Consider the following 17,023-nt stretch of genomic DNA (forward strand, 5'->3'; position numbering starts at 1 on the left):
CTAAAGAATTCAAATATAAAACATTTGTATTATAATTGACAATACTTATAGATTATTTTATTGTTAATTATACGTGTTTAAAAATATATATATTTAAAATATAATTATATATTTTTTAAATAATCGACTCTGATTGGTCCATCCTGACCAGTTCGCTGACATCTCGATATGCAAAGTAGAAAATCTACACTTTGATAAATAAATATAAAATGACTTTAGAATTTAATTTTAAACGTAAACCCCTTTCTTTTAATTTTTTTGTGACGTAATATATATAAGCCCCGCCTACCTTTACATCCTCGCTTGATGTAGCGTTTCTGATGCAGAATCAGCAGTGAGCATCATCAGCAGCGGTGCATTGGTCCCCAGCATTCCTCTCCTCTCATCCCTGCTGGATAGGATGAGACGATGGCTCGCAGGAGAGATGAAGACGATGATGATGACAGACACAAGCTGATAGAAGAAGAGGATGCTGATGATAATGAGGATGCGCGCTCCATCATGGACAGCGAGGATGAGGACCATCTGTCCCTGGATGAGATTTTACATCTATACAAGCAGCCCATCAACGAGGAGCAGGCGTGGGCTGTGTGTTACCAGTGCTGTCGCTCTCTTCTGGATTCTGCTGCTTCTGGAGGAGAGGAACATGTGAGGATTTATAAAGACGGATCAGTGCGCTTTCATTCCGGAGTCAGATCAGGTGACAAATCAACACCTTTATTGCATTCCTATACAGATGATAAACTGATGGATTTGGGTGCAGATGTTTTGAAACGGCTTATATAATTCCCTTTTTTGCCTTCTAGTAGGGTTCTGCATCACAAAATGTGCATCATATTGAATGCATCACCTTATGTGCAAGAATTGGATATAATTGTGTCATGCATTTTTGACAGCACTGATATATATATGGCATGATATTGTGAAATAGGCTTTTATCTGCGGGTCAGATTTAATATCGAGCATGCATTAGTCTAAAATAATCATAAGACAGCATTAATGAAGCATTGAAGCATGTAAGTGCTCACAGTCACTGTTGTTTACATGCTTTCTGATGCACAAATAAACAAACATGCTGATAAACACAAACTCTTGATCAGAAATCTATATTTATAATGCTTCTTGTGTGTAAAATGTTGCACTACAGGTTCAAATGAAATATGTTTGCTGTTTGCTCAGTGTGTGACTTTATTGACATTGTTGGCTAAAATTATCCAGTTGCATTTAGGATTTGTTTTGGGTATTTATAAAACAGTTATGATGATTAACTAAAACTAAAACCATAAAAAAAAAAAATGCATACAAATGCATACATAAATAAATATTTAATTTCATTACTTGAAATAAAATAAATATGAACTGAAATAAAATAACATAAAAATGTCAAACTTATTTAAACTTATTTTAATTCAGCTAGTTGCCAATCAGTGTTATTTTAATATAATTGAGATTCTATTTTAGTTTTTATTAATATTTTATTATTTACATTAATATTTATATGTTCTGATTTCATTTTTAAAAATAAATTGTGTTTGCGTTTTTATCTTATTAATTATTTTTTATTTTTTATTTCTGTTTAAACTAATAAAACCAAATTAAAATGAGATATGTTGCATTGGTAACTATAATTTAAAATACTTTTAAGTCGTTTTTATTTTACTTTATTTCAGTTAAAGTTTATTTTATTTAAAGACATGAAAAAGTTGGTTGATGGTTTTAATTATCTATAATAACAACATTTCTCATTTTTTTATTAAGTAAAAAAAAGTACTAAATATTACTAAAACAGAAATAATAATGAAGGAAAACTAAATATACGTACTAATAAAAACAACAAAAAATTACGAAAACTAACAAAAATGCAAATGAAAATGGAAACTATTAAAATAAAACCTAATTCACAATACTAATAAAAAACTATTAATGTAATGATTCTAAAACACTGGTCTGAAACTGACCCTGAGTGCTGTGGATTATTGAGATGTTTTAATCAGACTCTCATTCCGACGGCACCCATTCACTGCAGAGCAAGTGATGCAATGCTACATTTCTCCAAATCTGATGAAGAAACAAACTCATCCTAATCTTGAATCTCCTGAAAGTTGAGGACATTTTCTTTAAATCATCTTTTTTGGTGAACTATTGTGTTAATAGTCATCAGATGCATAAAGATGATCTGCGTCCCGTTTGCAGCCATCAGTAGTGTGTTTTTCTGTGAGAACAAACAGCGCTGAGGATTGTTAGATGGATGTGTAGTTGTTCTTCATCTTCTCTTCTGTTCTCCCTCAGGTGTGTGTAATCCCAGCCGATCCTTCACACAGGTGAGTGATTCCTCATGACAAATGTTTCACAGCTCTTCACTGTTTCCAGCTGTTACTGCTATAACTGCTTGTTAAAAATTTTATATATTTTTTAATTAATAATTTGAATTTGTTTTTATTTGTATATTTTTAGTATTTGTCTTTAATTTTTTGTTATTTTGTTTTGTGCTTTTGTCAGTTTTTTTTTTTTTTTTTTTGTTGCAATATTGCCTTTAAGGTTTAATTTATTTTTAGTTGAGTTTTAGATTTTATTTATTTTACTGCTTCAACCGAAATGAAAAATTAGAAATATTTTGCATCTTAAGGATTTATTTTATTTTATTTTATTTCAATATTTTTAAGATTCCTTTTTAGGATTTAATTGTATTCATTCAAGCTTTAGATTAGTTATTAATTAGTAATTTTAGTGCTTCAACTTAAACTAAACCAAAAATTTAGCTTAAATAACCTTACATGTTTTTAGTTTTTTTGTCTAATATTTACTTTTTATTTTATTTCAACTTTATTTAAATTAACACATTTTTTTAAATTGCTTTTTAGTTTTTTTTATTATTTCAGTTTTATTTATTTTTTTAATTGTATTTATTTCCAGTTAGTAATTTTAGTGCTTCAACTTAAACTAAACAAAAAATAGAAATGTAGCATAAATAAGTTTACGTTTTGTTTTGTATAATATTTATATTTTATTTTATTTCAGCTTTATTTAAATTAACACTTTTTTTTAATTGCTTTTTAGTTTTTTTTTTTTAGTTTTTTATTTCAGTTTTAGTTTATTTTTTAATTGTATTTATTTCCAGTTAGTAATTTTAGTGCTTCAACTTAGAAAATAAAAGTTTTGCATAAATAAGTTTACGTGGTTTTCTTTTTGTCAATTTTTTTTTCCAACTTTATTTAAAGTAACACTTTTTTTATTTCTTTTTAGTTTTTTTTTTTTTTTTTTTTTTTAGTTTTAGTCTTTTTAAAAATTTTATTTATTATTATTTTTTTTTTGTATTCATTTCCAGTTAGTAATTTTATTGCTTCAGCTTACACTAAATAAAAATTAGAAATTTCACCTTTTATCAGCTTTATTTCTATGAACAAATGTTTTTAATATTTAACTGGTGAAAGGCAGCTCTCTGACCACATTATCTCCTGCAGCTCAGAGACGATTGCAGCCCATCTGTGTTCTTATAAATAAATGTTTTTTCTCGGCTGTCTTGTAACTCCACAAGTTCATTAATTGTATATCTACAGCTGGTGACATTTTAAAGGCCAATTAGAGACATACAGACCAAGCATCTTTGACCTTTCAGGTTTATGATGTTTTCACTAGAGCCAACTTAATTCTAATCTCATGGAGTGAATTATTTTTTACAGTGCTTTTGTAAATTAAAGCCACAGGAGGTGTGCATTGTTTATTCGCACATTGCTGTTCTTTTGATCTTTCCAGAAAAATATTCGCCAACACAATGGTTTTAAACATTGATAATAATCAGAAATGTTTCTTGAGCAGTATATTTTCATGATTTCTGAAGATCATGTGACACTGAAGACTGGAGGAATGATGCTGAAAATACAGCGGAGCATCACAGAAATAAATTACAATCAAACAGAGATTCACATAGAAAACAGCTGTTTTAAATTGTAATAATATTTCACAATTTTACTATATTTTTGATCAAATAAATGCAGCCTTGCTGAGCAGAAGAGATTTCTATCATTAATTATTTTATTTTTTTTATCTTGCAAATCCCTAACATTTTTTAGAGTATTCTGTGTGTTAGTGTGACTTTTAAATATTTTTATGGCATATTATAAAATCAACACTAAGTCACTGAAGGGTATGCAAATGATTATCCTAACAATTCTACACTAATAAGTCAGTCATTTAGTGATGTGACCGAATAGAAAGCATCTCCTCGTGGTTCTCGACTGGTTCATCACAACCGTGAAAAATGGGTCACATGACTGTTCTGATTATACGCTTGTACAAGCGAGAAGAAAACGTCTTCTTGATGGTGTCAAAGGTCATGTTTCCAGTCAAACATGACACAATTCTGGCTCCAGTTGTTACTGTAATGTACTGTGAACTCATCCTCAAACCTTGAACAATATTCTGAGGAACCAAGGAGTTGACGGTAGCCATTGACTTCAATAGAATGGATGCAAATACTACTCTTCGCTCATTAAAATATCTTCTTGTGTGTTAAACAGAAGGAAGAAACTCGTTCAGGTTACATTTATTGCGGTTGATGTTGTTTTGTCGCAGGCGATCGAGTCTCTGGGCGTCGTGATCTATAAGGCTCTGGATTTCGGGCTGAAGGAGAATGAGGAGCGAGAGCTGAGTCCTCCGCTGGAGAAGCTCATCGACCTGATGACGAACGTGTCTGAGGCTGAGAGCGACTCCTGCGCTGATGAAGGCTACGACGCCACTGAGGAAGACGAGGATGAGCCCTGCCGGATACGAGGCTACCGCGACATCATCAAGGTTTCACAGGCTACGTTTATTTGTAGTGACTTTGACTTTATGCAGCAGTGATGTCACATGACTAACATCTGCGTCGACGATCACGCAATCTGAAATAGTTTTCATTTAATAATTAGAATGATTTCTGAAGATCATGTGACAGTGATGCTGGAAATACAGCTGAACGTCACAGAAATATATTATATTTTAACAGATATTCACATGGAAAACAGTTTTTTAAATTGTAAAAATATTTCACTGTTTTTACTGTATTTTTTATCAGATAAATTCCGCCTTGGTGTAAGAAAAAAATAAATAAATAAATAAATAAAAAATCTTAATTATACGACCCAAAATTATGCACAAAACAGGACTTTTTAAATAAACAAGTTTCATAAAAGATATAAAAAAGTGGCAGTTTGTTAATTTAAAACATAAAAATGATTGTTGACAAGAAATATTGTTTGATGCAAATAATTGCACTTCCTTTCACGTTACACTTCATTCGATTGGTGTTTTGTGTCACAGCTGTTTAATTCAACTTTTAATCGTTAGCTTTTATACAAAAACAAAATGCATGCATTGAGCAAAATATATAAACATTTTTTAAACTCTCTCTCTCTCTCTCTCTCTCTCTCTCTCTCTCTCTCTATATATATATATATATATATATATATATATATATATATATATATATATATATATATATATATATATATATGTATGTCTGTATTAAGTATGTTTTCTTTACTTTGAGCTGCTTTAAACTGTTTGTTGTTCCAGCTGCACACATGATCTAAATCTTTCCGCCATTCCTGCATTATATTATTATATATTAGATCTTCTGTGTTCGTACATCCGTATGAGATGTTCAGAATACTTCCAGTATCTGTTGATGTTTTTGTTGCACTATTTGGCTGCAGACAGACGCTGAAGCCAACAGTGACTCACAACACCTTCTGTCCATTTATCTAATTTATGACACACTCGTTGTGTATTCCCGACACGGACATCTATGTGATGCATATGTAACATGAGGTTAATTATAATGAATGAATGTGTGTTGTGTGTGTGCAGCTGTGTGCTCTTCACCTGTCCACGCCGGCAGACGCGGCCGATCATTACCAGGCCGTGTGTCGAGCTCTGTACGCCGAGACCAAAGAGCTGCGCAGCTTCCTGGAGAAGATCCAGAACGCCAAAGAGGTGAGACTCCAGCCACGAATCAAGCTACATTCATCATTTAATGTTCCTCATGTAGCTAGATTCACATTCATATCTGAGACAGTGTTATTTGTGTACTATTATAGTTTGTGTTAATACTTTGAATTAGGTTTTATTTTCATGTTTTCTGTTTCATTTATTTTAGTAATTGTATTTTTTAGGATTTTTATTTTTATTTTTATTTTTATATTACTATATATATATATATATTCAGTATTAGCCTTAGTTAGGTATTAGTTTGTATTTATTTTCAGTTAGTAATTAGAGTTTTACATCTAATATTTATGCTATTTTAGTATAATTGATATTCTATTATATTTTTATAGTAGATAAGGTTTTAGAATCTATTATATATATATATATAGGTTGAATTTATATTTACTTCAGTTTAAGTTTTATATTTCCAGTTAGTAATGTTAGTTTTTCATCTAATGTTCTTTTTTTATTTTAATTAAAGTTTTATACATTTTTATTATTTTTTATATGTTTATTATTTGTTATTATTATTAGTGTTTTTGTTTTAAGTTTATTTCTTTTTATTAGTTATATTAGTACTTCAGTTTAAACTAAAACAAAAAAAATGAAGTGTTGCATTGGCAACTAGCTGGAATAAAATGTTACATTTTTTGACATTTTATTAAGAAAATGTTTTTTTTAGGGTATTAGCTTTAGTTACAAATAATATTTAATTTTTATTATTTTATCAGCTTTATTCTAGTTTGCTAAAATTATTATTTAATTGTATTTTCACGTTTTAGTTGTTGATTATAACCCTGTTCTGTGGTTTGACATTTTTGCTCAGAGGGTGTTTACACAGAAGTCTTAAAGGCACAGCATCATGAAAATCTAATTTAAAGCTGTTCTTGGTGTAAGAAACCTTAACTAACACATTACAGGTGGACTATTTACCTCCGAGTCCTAATGGCGTTGGCATCGTTTATATGCTTTGTGCTGACAGTGTCAGCTCTGTGTTGGCATACAGTGATCACAAATGTGTTTAGAGCATCTCCACGTTGAAATGTCTCGTACTTTCACACAGAAACATTCTCTACTGTCTGCTGTGGCTCTGCAGCTCATCTTTATGGGCTTCTGTGTGTAAGATGAGCCTTTACAAAGTGTCTCCTTCTCATGAGGGTTTACTGTTACCGACCGTAAAGCCTTTTATTCCCAAAACGATGTAATGACGCCACCGTTTGGGCTCAGCTGCAGGGAGAAATGACTTGAAATAAAACCAGAAAACTAAACATGCGTGACAAGTGAATATGAGGAGGGTCTGTTGTGCTGTTCTTTGTGTTTTAAAAGTAAATCAGTGAACAATTTATTATAGCAAATATATATAGTTTTTCCTTTATTTATCTCACACGTAAATTCCTAAAAAAAAGTGCATGTGCAGAAAGCTTTAATTGTCAGGAAAATAATGTCACAATGCAAAAAAAAAAAAAAAAAAAACAGGCTTTATGCAAAATGTAATTTCCTATTACTTTCTTTTGATTTTGATGTTTTCATTTCATTTCTTATTTCCAATTAGTAATTTTTATTTTTATATTATATATAAAATTTGTTATTTAAGCATAGTTGATATGCTATTGTAGTTTTGGTTAATATTTTGAATTATATGTATTTTATTTATATTTTCATATTTTCTGGGAAATTACTTAAAATGACAAAACATTAAAACTGGTGTTATTTTTCTTATGCAAAATGTAATTACCTATTATTTTACTTAAATTTTTATGTTTTTATTTTATTATGTTTTTTAGTTATATAAGTTTTTTATTATTATTTAGTATTATTGTCATGTGTTTTATCATTTTATACGTTTTTTTTCACTATTTAGGATTTATTTATTTTTCAGTTTCAGTTTTTAACATTTATTTCCAGTTATTAATTTTAGTTTTTAATATTCTATATCAAATGTGTTTGAATTTACAGAGATATAAATGTATAGGTGATATAAACATTTTGGCAAGTGAATATATAATGAATATAAGTTAAGTGTTGTTCTAAAACAGTAAAAAAGTGGAAAATCTTTTTTTTCCTTTATTTATCTCACCTGTAAATTCATTACTCTGTAAATTCATAAACAGAAAATAGAAGTGCATGTGCAAAAGGCATTAATTGTCAGGAAAATAATGTCACATTGCAAACAAATCTCAAAACAGGTTTCAGAGATTCATCTAATTGTCAGATGTAATAATAGACTTCCTGTACTGCCGTGTCTATAGATTCTAGAGGATTCTGCTCCACTCTGAAATGTTGTGTCTCGCTCTGATTGGACAGAACCTGTGTAAGATGCAGGGGGATGCTGTTGACGAACCTGGCAGGGAGCTAAACGAGCTGCAGAATGCTGATTGGGTAAGAGACCTGCCATTCAAAGAATGGAGACCTTTGATTGGCTCTGTTTGCTCCTCATCCAGTTGAGTTTAAAAGACAGTTAAGACCCTTCAGATGAGAACAACTTTGGCTAACGTTCGAGCAAGGTTCTCTCAAAGTTATAAACAAGCATTCGTTCAAAGTTATTTGGTCGTTAATAATGTTCTGGCTGAAAAACAGAATTTGTTTTCTGAAATGTTTCAGTTGAATGCAAGTGCAACATTTTTGTAAATGTTTCTAGTTCTTTCAGAATGTTCGGGGAATATTTAAAAGTAACGTTCTTGTAATGTTTTGAAAAAATGGAATGTTCGGGTAACGGAAGGTTTTAAACCCCTTAAAATACCAGATGTTCTGAACTTTAAAAATGTTTCCAGAAGAGCACATTTTTGTGAGTTAGAAACACAAACGAGAATGATAGATTTGCATCCCGTGGGAATATTATGATGGATGTTGTGTTGAAAAAGCCCTGAGGTGTGTGTTTGGGTCAGGCGTGGCTCTGGGTGCAGCTGATGCGAGATCTGAGGAACGGCGTGAAGCTGAAGAAGGTGCAGGAGCGGGAATATAATCTGCTTCCCATCGAGTTCCAGCTCACGCCGTACGAGATGCTCATGGACGACATCCGCTCCAAACGCTACAAGCTACGCAAGGTCATGGTGAGCCGCCCTGACGCTTATGCATCTATTCAGAAGAAGAGCTTATATCAATCTCAACCAGTTAATTTATAAGAACATATTTCATTTACATTGCATTTGCTTTTATGCATTTTTGTGACTTGCATTGCATTGCATCATTTAATTAAGTTCATGCATTCCCTTCCTTGCTCTACTTTTCTGAAATATTGCACAAGAATGGGTTTGTGGCATCAACATAGAATGAGGCATGTAAACCACACATTGACTTAATTATCAAAAATCTAATTAACATTTTCAGAAGTTGCATTCAAAACAAATAGCTATTGCCTGTTCTTGACTATATCTAAACTACATTAATAGACAGTGGCCGCAATTATAAGAGGTTTAATGACGTTTGCACCAAAAATGCAAACAGTGTCTGCTAAACTGTTTAAAAAGACAAACAAAAAACGGTGAAATCTGAGGTGAAATATGGCTGCAGCATTTTGGGATTGAATTAAATTTGCGGTAGAAAACAACGACAACTATATATTTCATTATTTATTATTTTGTACCTGTATAATACATTGATGACCAAAAATACATAGTATGGGTCAAAATGATCTATTTCTCTTTTATGCCAAAAATCATTAGGATATTAAGTAAAGATCGTGTTCCTTGAAGGTATTTTGTAGATTTCTAACCGTAAATGTTTCAAAACATAATTTTTGATTAGTAATATGCATTGCTAAGAACTTCATCTGAACAACTTTAAAGATGATTTTCTCAATATTTTGATTTATTTTATTTTTTTGCACCCTCATATTCCAAATTTTCAAACAGTTGCATCTCGACCAAATATTGTCTGATCCTAACAAACCATGCATCAATGAAAAAAGATTTTATTCAGTTTATTCAGCTTTCAGCTGATGCATAAATCTCATTTTAGAAAAATATAGACTCAGTTTTGTTGCTGTTGAAGTAGCATTTTGACAGTCTCTCTGGTTTAGATCAGTGTGTGTGCATGTGTTCTCTATCGGTCTCAGGTGAATGGAGATATTCCTCCGAGGTTAAAGAAGAGCGCTCATGAAGTCATACTGGAGTTCATCAGGTCCAGACCCCCGCTGAACCCCGTGAGTGCTGCTCATTCACTTCAGACACCCACGCTGATTAGCATGTGCATGATTCTTACTCATGCAACTCTTTCTCAGATACTCCATGGTGTGTGTGTGTGTGTGTGTGTGTGTGATTGACAGGTGGCGGAGCGTAAACTCAAACCGCAGGCCGAACGTCCTCCGTGTCTGCATGAGCGTATTCTGAAGGAGATCAAATCTGAGAGGAAGCTGAGGCCCGTGTCGCCCGATATGATCCGCAGGAGTCGATTTGGTGAGACACACACACACACACACATCTAGTGCTGAATGTGCATGAAGGATCTTCTGCTGTTGTGAATCTGAACCCTTACCTGTTTTCTTGCAGTCATTCGGCCTCTTAGCATGTCTCAGAGTTTTGCTTCATGAAAACAACTGATAGATTTTGGTAATCATAACACAGTCCTGTATGTCATAACAATTCAGCTCATTTTTACCTCGTTTGATGATGCTGAGTTCAATAATATCAATTAAGAATGTTCTAACACCAAACTAGAATCAGTTAATTCTAAATATGCATCAGTTTTAATGCTATTATATATATAAAAATAAAATAAAAAGTCAAACGTTTTTTTTAATGATGAAAATAAGTCTTAAACGTATCATTTAACTTAAAATCTTTGGTAAATTTGTTCAAATAGTGTGTTTAATGTCAAATGTAAGTTTAAAAACATTTATTTTCTGCGGCTGTTTGGATGTAGCAGGAAACTTCTGGCTCATGTTTGCATTTTCACTGTCACTGACCATAACTCAAACCTTAAAATCAAGATTAGGCATTAAATAATGTCATACATGCTGAGAATTAATCCGGCTCGGATGAAGACAGAGATCATGAGAACACAACACGTCTTTTTAAAAATCTAAAATGCATCCTTCATTTTCCTTGCATCTCTTTTTGCTCTTCACGTGCTGTTCTGTGCTGTTTTCTCCAGACGTCTCCTCCTCGGATGATGCGAGGAAGGTCTCCAGCACGCTGCCGTTGGCCAATAGCGTGTCTCTTCAGCAGAACGGCTCCGGAGGCTTTCAGAGGAAAAGACTTCAAGCACCGACTCTGGCTGAACTGGACAGCTCTGATTCAGACGTGAGGACTGTTTTACACATCGTTTTTGGCCGTATACTCTTCAGTTATCTTCAGTGATGTGTTCTCTCGTTCAGGACGAGACCTTAGGTCAAAGGTCAGCCAGCTGCTCCAGCATCTCTACATCCGTGATGGACGACACGTCGCCAGAATCCGTCTTGAGCAAGAAAAGTGAGTCCTTCCTGATGCACACTTATTTATATTTATATGTTTATGAAACAGTTTTTTGCATTATTTTTAATTCAACTCATAGTTTAATGTCCAATATTCTGTTATTATTGTTTAGAGAAACACACACACACACACACACACACACACACACACACACACACATATATATATATATATATATATATATGCAAATACAATAAAAAAAAATGTATACATGTTTTTACTTTAATAATTTTATGATTTTCTTTTTCTTATTTCTTTTTACATTTTTTATAGATTTCTTAAATGTTTTTAATTTAAATGAAATGTTTTCTTGGTAATTGAAAAGAAGCTGAAATAAAATAAAAAATAAATAGATGAAAAAGTTAAACTTACAGTAAAACAACTAACTGAAATAACATAAGTTGACGTCGAAATATAACAATGACTAAAACCAAAATAAATTTAAGTTAAATAGAAATATAAAAATTAAAAATACAAAAGCACTTGACCAACTTACTACATTTTTTAATTAAATTAAAAATGAAAATGTAAACGCTTATAGAAACTTGTTTGAAGTTGAAGTACATAATTACTAAAACTAAAATAAAAATACATTAAATCAAAATAGATATATTTAGAATATATTAAAAAAAGCTCATTCAAAATATTAATAATTAAAACTAAAATAACACTGATCTATAAAAATAAAAGCATCATATTACTAAATCCTCTCTTCTATTTTAAATTTAATTTAAAATTAATAAATAATCTATATTTAATATGTATTTAATCTAATTTAATCTTTTTATTTTTAGTTGCTGAGTAGCTGTAAAAATAAATCCAGATTATAATTTCACAAATTGATTTGAAGCATTTATATATAATTTTTATGGCTTTTTCAGATTGGCTTCTGAAATAAAGCAAGTGTTGATTTAAAACCATCATTCTCTCTGACATCTAGTGAAACCAGAGGTCATTTAAGTCCAGTTTCTGACTGGTTTCATACTGCAGTGCCTGCTAATAATATTGATAATTAAAGAGTCTCTATCGTCCTCCGTCTCTTAGCTACGCCCATGTTCCTCCCGATCTCGTCCACGCCGCAGCCGGAGAGACGACATCACGCTCAGCGCCGTCACTCCATCGAGAAGGAAACGCCCACCAGTGTGCGTCACTTCCTGCCGCCCTCCAGACACAGCTCTAGATCCCTAGTGAGTTACAAAGTGATGGGTAACGTCCACAAACTTGATCCTCTGTCTTTCTGCTGACGTCTGGCCGATGTGTTTGGACAGGAGGAGTTTTGTTTCCCGGTCGAGTGTCTGTCTCTGACCGTGGAGGAAGTGATGCACATTCGGCAGGTTTTGGTCAAAGCCGAACTGGAGAAGTTTCAGCAGTTCAAAGATATCTACAACGCCATGAAGAAGGGGAAGGTGATAACTGCTTTTATTATTTAGAGCAACCTTTCAGAGGAAGCTGCATTTAAAAAGTTTAATGCATTCAATAAACTACAGTAAAATTATTTTATTTAGAACGGATGCATTGTTTTGTGAGAATAAAGACATTTATAATGTTGCAAAAGATTTCGATTTCTGTTCTTTTAAACTTTGTGTTCCTAAAAGAACAGCATAGCACAAGTGTTTCCAATATTGATAATAATCAGAAATGTTGCTCGAGCAGCAAATCATCATATTTTCATGATTTCTGAAGATCACGTGACACTGAAGACCGGAGGAATGATGCTGGAAATACAGCGGAGCATCACAGAAATAAATTACAGTTTACTACATACTTACACAGCAAACAGTTATTTTGAATTGTAATAATATTTCCAATTTGTACAATTTTTACTGTATTTTTAATCAAATAAATGTAGCCTCGGTGAGCAGAAAAGACTTCTTAAAAAATTGTGTGTATATTGCATAAATCTTACCAAAAAGACATGCCAAATGCCACAGTTCAAAATTAATAGCTTGATCAAAATTAACTCAAACTATTAAAACAACTCTAATCGACAAATATCAAGTATATTTATTTAGCTTTATTGCACATGCTTGTTTTTATTTCGGCAAACAAGTTATTGCAAACATATTGAGTATGACCGTGTTAATGAACTGATATTTCTCTTATCACCCAGCTGTGCTTCTGCTGCCGAACGAAACGGTTTTCCTTCTTTACCTGGTCCTACACCTGTCAGTTCTGTAAAAGGTAAGAAATATCCAGAGTCTTGCTTGCTTACTTGTATTTTTTAGACAAAAGTAGTGAGGCTGCATTATTTTTTTCTCCACTTTTGCAGGCCGGTGTGCTCACAATGCTGTAAAAAAGTACGATCTGTTACACCCTGTTTATGCGCCCCTGACTTTACTAAATCTTTTATGTTATTCGTGGCAAGCTTGCATAACACTCCTTTTCTATTGCTCTAGATGCGCCTCCCATCGAAGCCTTATGGCAGTCTCCCAATTTACTCTCTGGGTCCGTCCACTTCGACTCTGAAACGGGACGCCGCCGGCCGAAAGCCAGAGAAGCCCAGCCTCCAGCGCACAGTGTCCAGGTACAATAATAACCCAGAATACAGCACATCTCTGCCGCTCTGCTCTTTATATTCAGCGTCTCTATCGTGTCTCTCTAAGATTATCCAAGCACAGGCGTCAGTCGTCCTCGTCTCTGGAGGAAATGGGGCTCCCGAAAGAGCTGATGGAAGACTGGAGCACCATGGAGGTCTGCGTCGACTGCAAGAAGTTCATCTCTGACATCATCGCCTCCAGCAAGCACAGCCTGTCTCTGGCCAACAAGAGAGCGCGCTTGAAACGCAAGACTCAGTCCTTCATCGATACGACGTCAGAGAAGAGCGCAGAATACCGGCCTTCGGACAGAACTATCAATGAGGTCTAGATCTTAGGACTGTGATACACAGGGCCGATAAACTCTTATAGATGTGTAGCAGTTCTTCCACACACAGAAACACACTTCTGTCCTGTAAAACGTGGTTACGTTAGAGAAATTTCATTGTCTATTGAGACTTTCAAACCAAGCAGCTTTTTGTCTTGGTCCAATTCGTGACAGCAGCGTATTACGCAATAATGTATAATTTGTTCCCTCGTTTTAGGATCAAATTAATACAACGTGGCGACTATTTACTTAAAAACGAGATAGCGAATTTTTGATATTAAATGAATAAGTAATGAGAAACTAATATGTCTTCGTACACATGAGCGAAATCACCTTCATTTGAAACTCCTGATTGCATGGATTCCTATTGAAATGAGGATTTTAATGCAAAATTGCGCTGAGAACATTCGTAAACATGACTGTTCCTTAGAAAATAGATAGTTCTGGTCCTTGATTCTGATTGGTTGGCCCACGTTCGAAGCTGTTGGAAATTACTCTACAAACATTGCTTTGCTTACCTTACGTCTGTGTGTAAACCATAGACTGCATAAAAACATGGACGTAGTTTATCCGTGATGTCACCCGTAGTTTTCTGAAGAGCGTTTTTGAAGCTCAAAGTGGGCGGAGCCAGGCGTCTCTCCTGGATCATCTAAAATGGGCAAAAAGGCGGGAGCTGGTTGCTGAAGCCACGCCCACCTAGATTGATGGCTGCGGCAATCCAACTGTCACTCAAGTGGCCATGCCCTTAATTATGCAGAATTTTTAAGGCTTAATATAATTTAACATAAATTCACCCCCCCCACCACAGTTCTCACAAAGGGGAAAAGAATATATATAGACCAAAATAATTTTTTCTTCTTCTATAAAGTCGGGCATTTTAACATGGGATTGACTCCTTTTGCAGCCAGCCTCCAGTGGCCAGTCGATGAATTACAGTTTATTTACAGTTTGGTGCTCGGTGTGTAAACGGCCCTTAGCTGTTATAAATTCACTGTAAACCACGGGTTCTTGGGGCTTACTGCTTCATTAACTCATAAACATATCTTACTAGGGCTTTTCACACTTGAAATAATTAAGTCTGAGTCAATCCTGGGTTATCTTCTTCTTCCACGTTTCACACGGGACGTTCCTAAATCTGATTTGCATATTTGCGGTGTCGTCGTTGCTGATTGGATGAACGCAGGACTGTTTCCTCTGATGCTGAAGCTGAATTTGTTCACGTTTGTGTAGCTGTGTGAACCAATGGTGCTGGAAAACGTATATTCACAATAAAACCGTGTCTCGTTAATGGACATACAGTCGTATTAAAACAATAAGCACAAATACATCACTCGACACAGAGCTGATGGTTCAAAGCACATCGTTTATTTTATTCATGACTTTAATATTGTGATGCTGGAGGGGTGTGGATATATTTGTACAGCTCATGCTTCTCATATCTAGGTGAGATTTGACTGTAAATTATGCGTATGTTGATTTAGTAATGCAAGTCGTATGTCAGGCCCAGTTTATAAACATTAAGAGTTGCATTTATTTTTAGTAAATGATTAATAATTTATGCGTGATATGTTAAGTAATATCCTGGGATGTACAGCGTTTAATCATGACATGTTTTTGGGGATGATGATGATGATGATGATGAAAGTTTTCAAGCGTTTGGACAATGGAGTATTGTATCGTTTCATATGATCTGGGGTCAAAGGTCATTGTGATCTTGATTCCACATTTAAATCTAATCTGTTAATCACACAGGGCTTTTTTAAGGGCTTTTTTTAAGAGTTATTTTTAAACTTTATTTTTTTTTTATCAGGGGATTGTATTTCTGTTTTTATTATCCGAACAGCTGATAAACTGCATTTAATTTTTTATATGCTTTATTTCTTTATTTTAAGAACACAAAGAGTTGTTTTATAATGTTTATTCAAGTGAAGTTTTCAATGCAACTTCTTCCTGTTGTGTGTTCAGTATTTTGTTAATTGTTTCTTTCTCTCATCCTATAATGTAACAATCAGTGTTTAATTATACAGAAAACTTGAATTTGTACCTGTTAAATCATTGCCTTTTTCCTTTAATAATCTGATATGAAGTGAGCATGAGAGCCAGGGCTCGTTGTGAGGATGTTGTTAGTTTGATTCATCAGCCGAGAGGGAAAATGTTTTATTCATTAGCTCTGAAGTGTCTCTCGATTCCTTTTAACCCATTATTAATTTGCCTTAGAAAAACTGCCTTCTTAAGCATTGCAATATCCATCGAGTCGAGTTAATGTATAGTCTGTTTACAGTATAACTGCACATGCATTTTTAACATCTGCACAAATGCTGTAGATTTTTAATCTCTTGACATGTTTGGAGCATCACTTGAGATCACGGAAGCTAAGAACATGTAAATAAATGTGTAAAAATGTGCATGCATGTAAAACAGACCAGTAACTTTTATTTTAAATCAGTTCGGTGAGTGATGATCTATAGAATAATAAAATACAATAACAATCATTGGGCTGTGAATTTTACTTATTCATATAAAGAGTGAAGATTCTTTGTAATATTAAACACACAAAAAATAAATATGTATTTCTTTCCAACTCATTAGATGTCAAACAGTAATTTTACCATATTAAAATACATTTATGTAATATGATTTTTTGTTATTTCTGTTGCTTTTAAGATTAAATCTGATCCAAACATGACTCAAAAGTTGATAAATCATCATATTTTACAATGTTTTCTATCATATCAGCACAGTATGTCACAAACACATTGGTGCAATTTAAAAGATGTAAGCAA

The 17,023-nt window shown here is 33.3% G+C and overlaps 1 protein-coding gene across 1 annotated transcript; it reads left to right on the forward strand.

The window, feature by feature from the left end:
* Positions 1-323: 323 nt before the first annotated feature.
* On the forward strand, positions 324-16,732 carry LOC128030313 (protein spire homolog 1-like). The gene is made up of 16 exons (XM_052617824.1): positions 324-700; positions 2,290-2,321; positions 4,573-4,791; positions 5,848-5,973; positions 8,272-8,346; positions 8,853-9,017; positions 10,022-10,108; positions 10,232-10,361; positions 11,059-11,207; positions 11,282-11,375; positions 12,423-12,565; positions 12,647-12,784; positions 13,489-13,559; positions 13,648-13,675; positions 13,775-13,902; positions 13,982-16,732. The coding sequence occupies exons 1-16, from the start codon at positions 409-411 to the stop codon at positions 14,241-14,243; spliced, it is 2,139 nt and encodes a 712-aa protein (XP_052473784.1). The 5' UTR covers positions 324-408; the 3' UTR covers positions 14,244-16,732.
* Positions 16,733-17,023: the final 291 nt, after the last annotated feature.

Source organism: Carassius gibelio, chromosome A16, assembly GCF_023724105.1.
Source record: "Carassius gibelio isolate Cgi1373 ecotype wild population from Czech Republic chromosome A16, carGib1.2-hapl.c, whole genome shotgun sequence".
NCBI lineage: Eukaryota > Metazoa > Chordata > Actinopteri > Cypriniformes > Cyprinidae > Carassius > Carassius gibelio.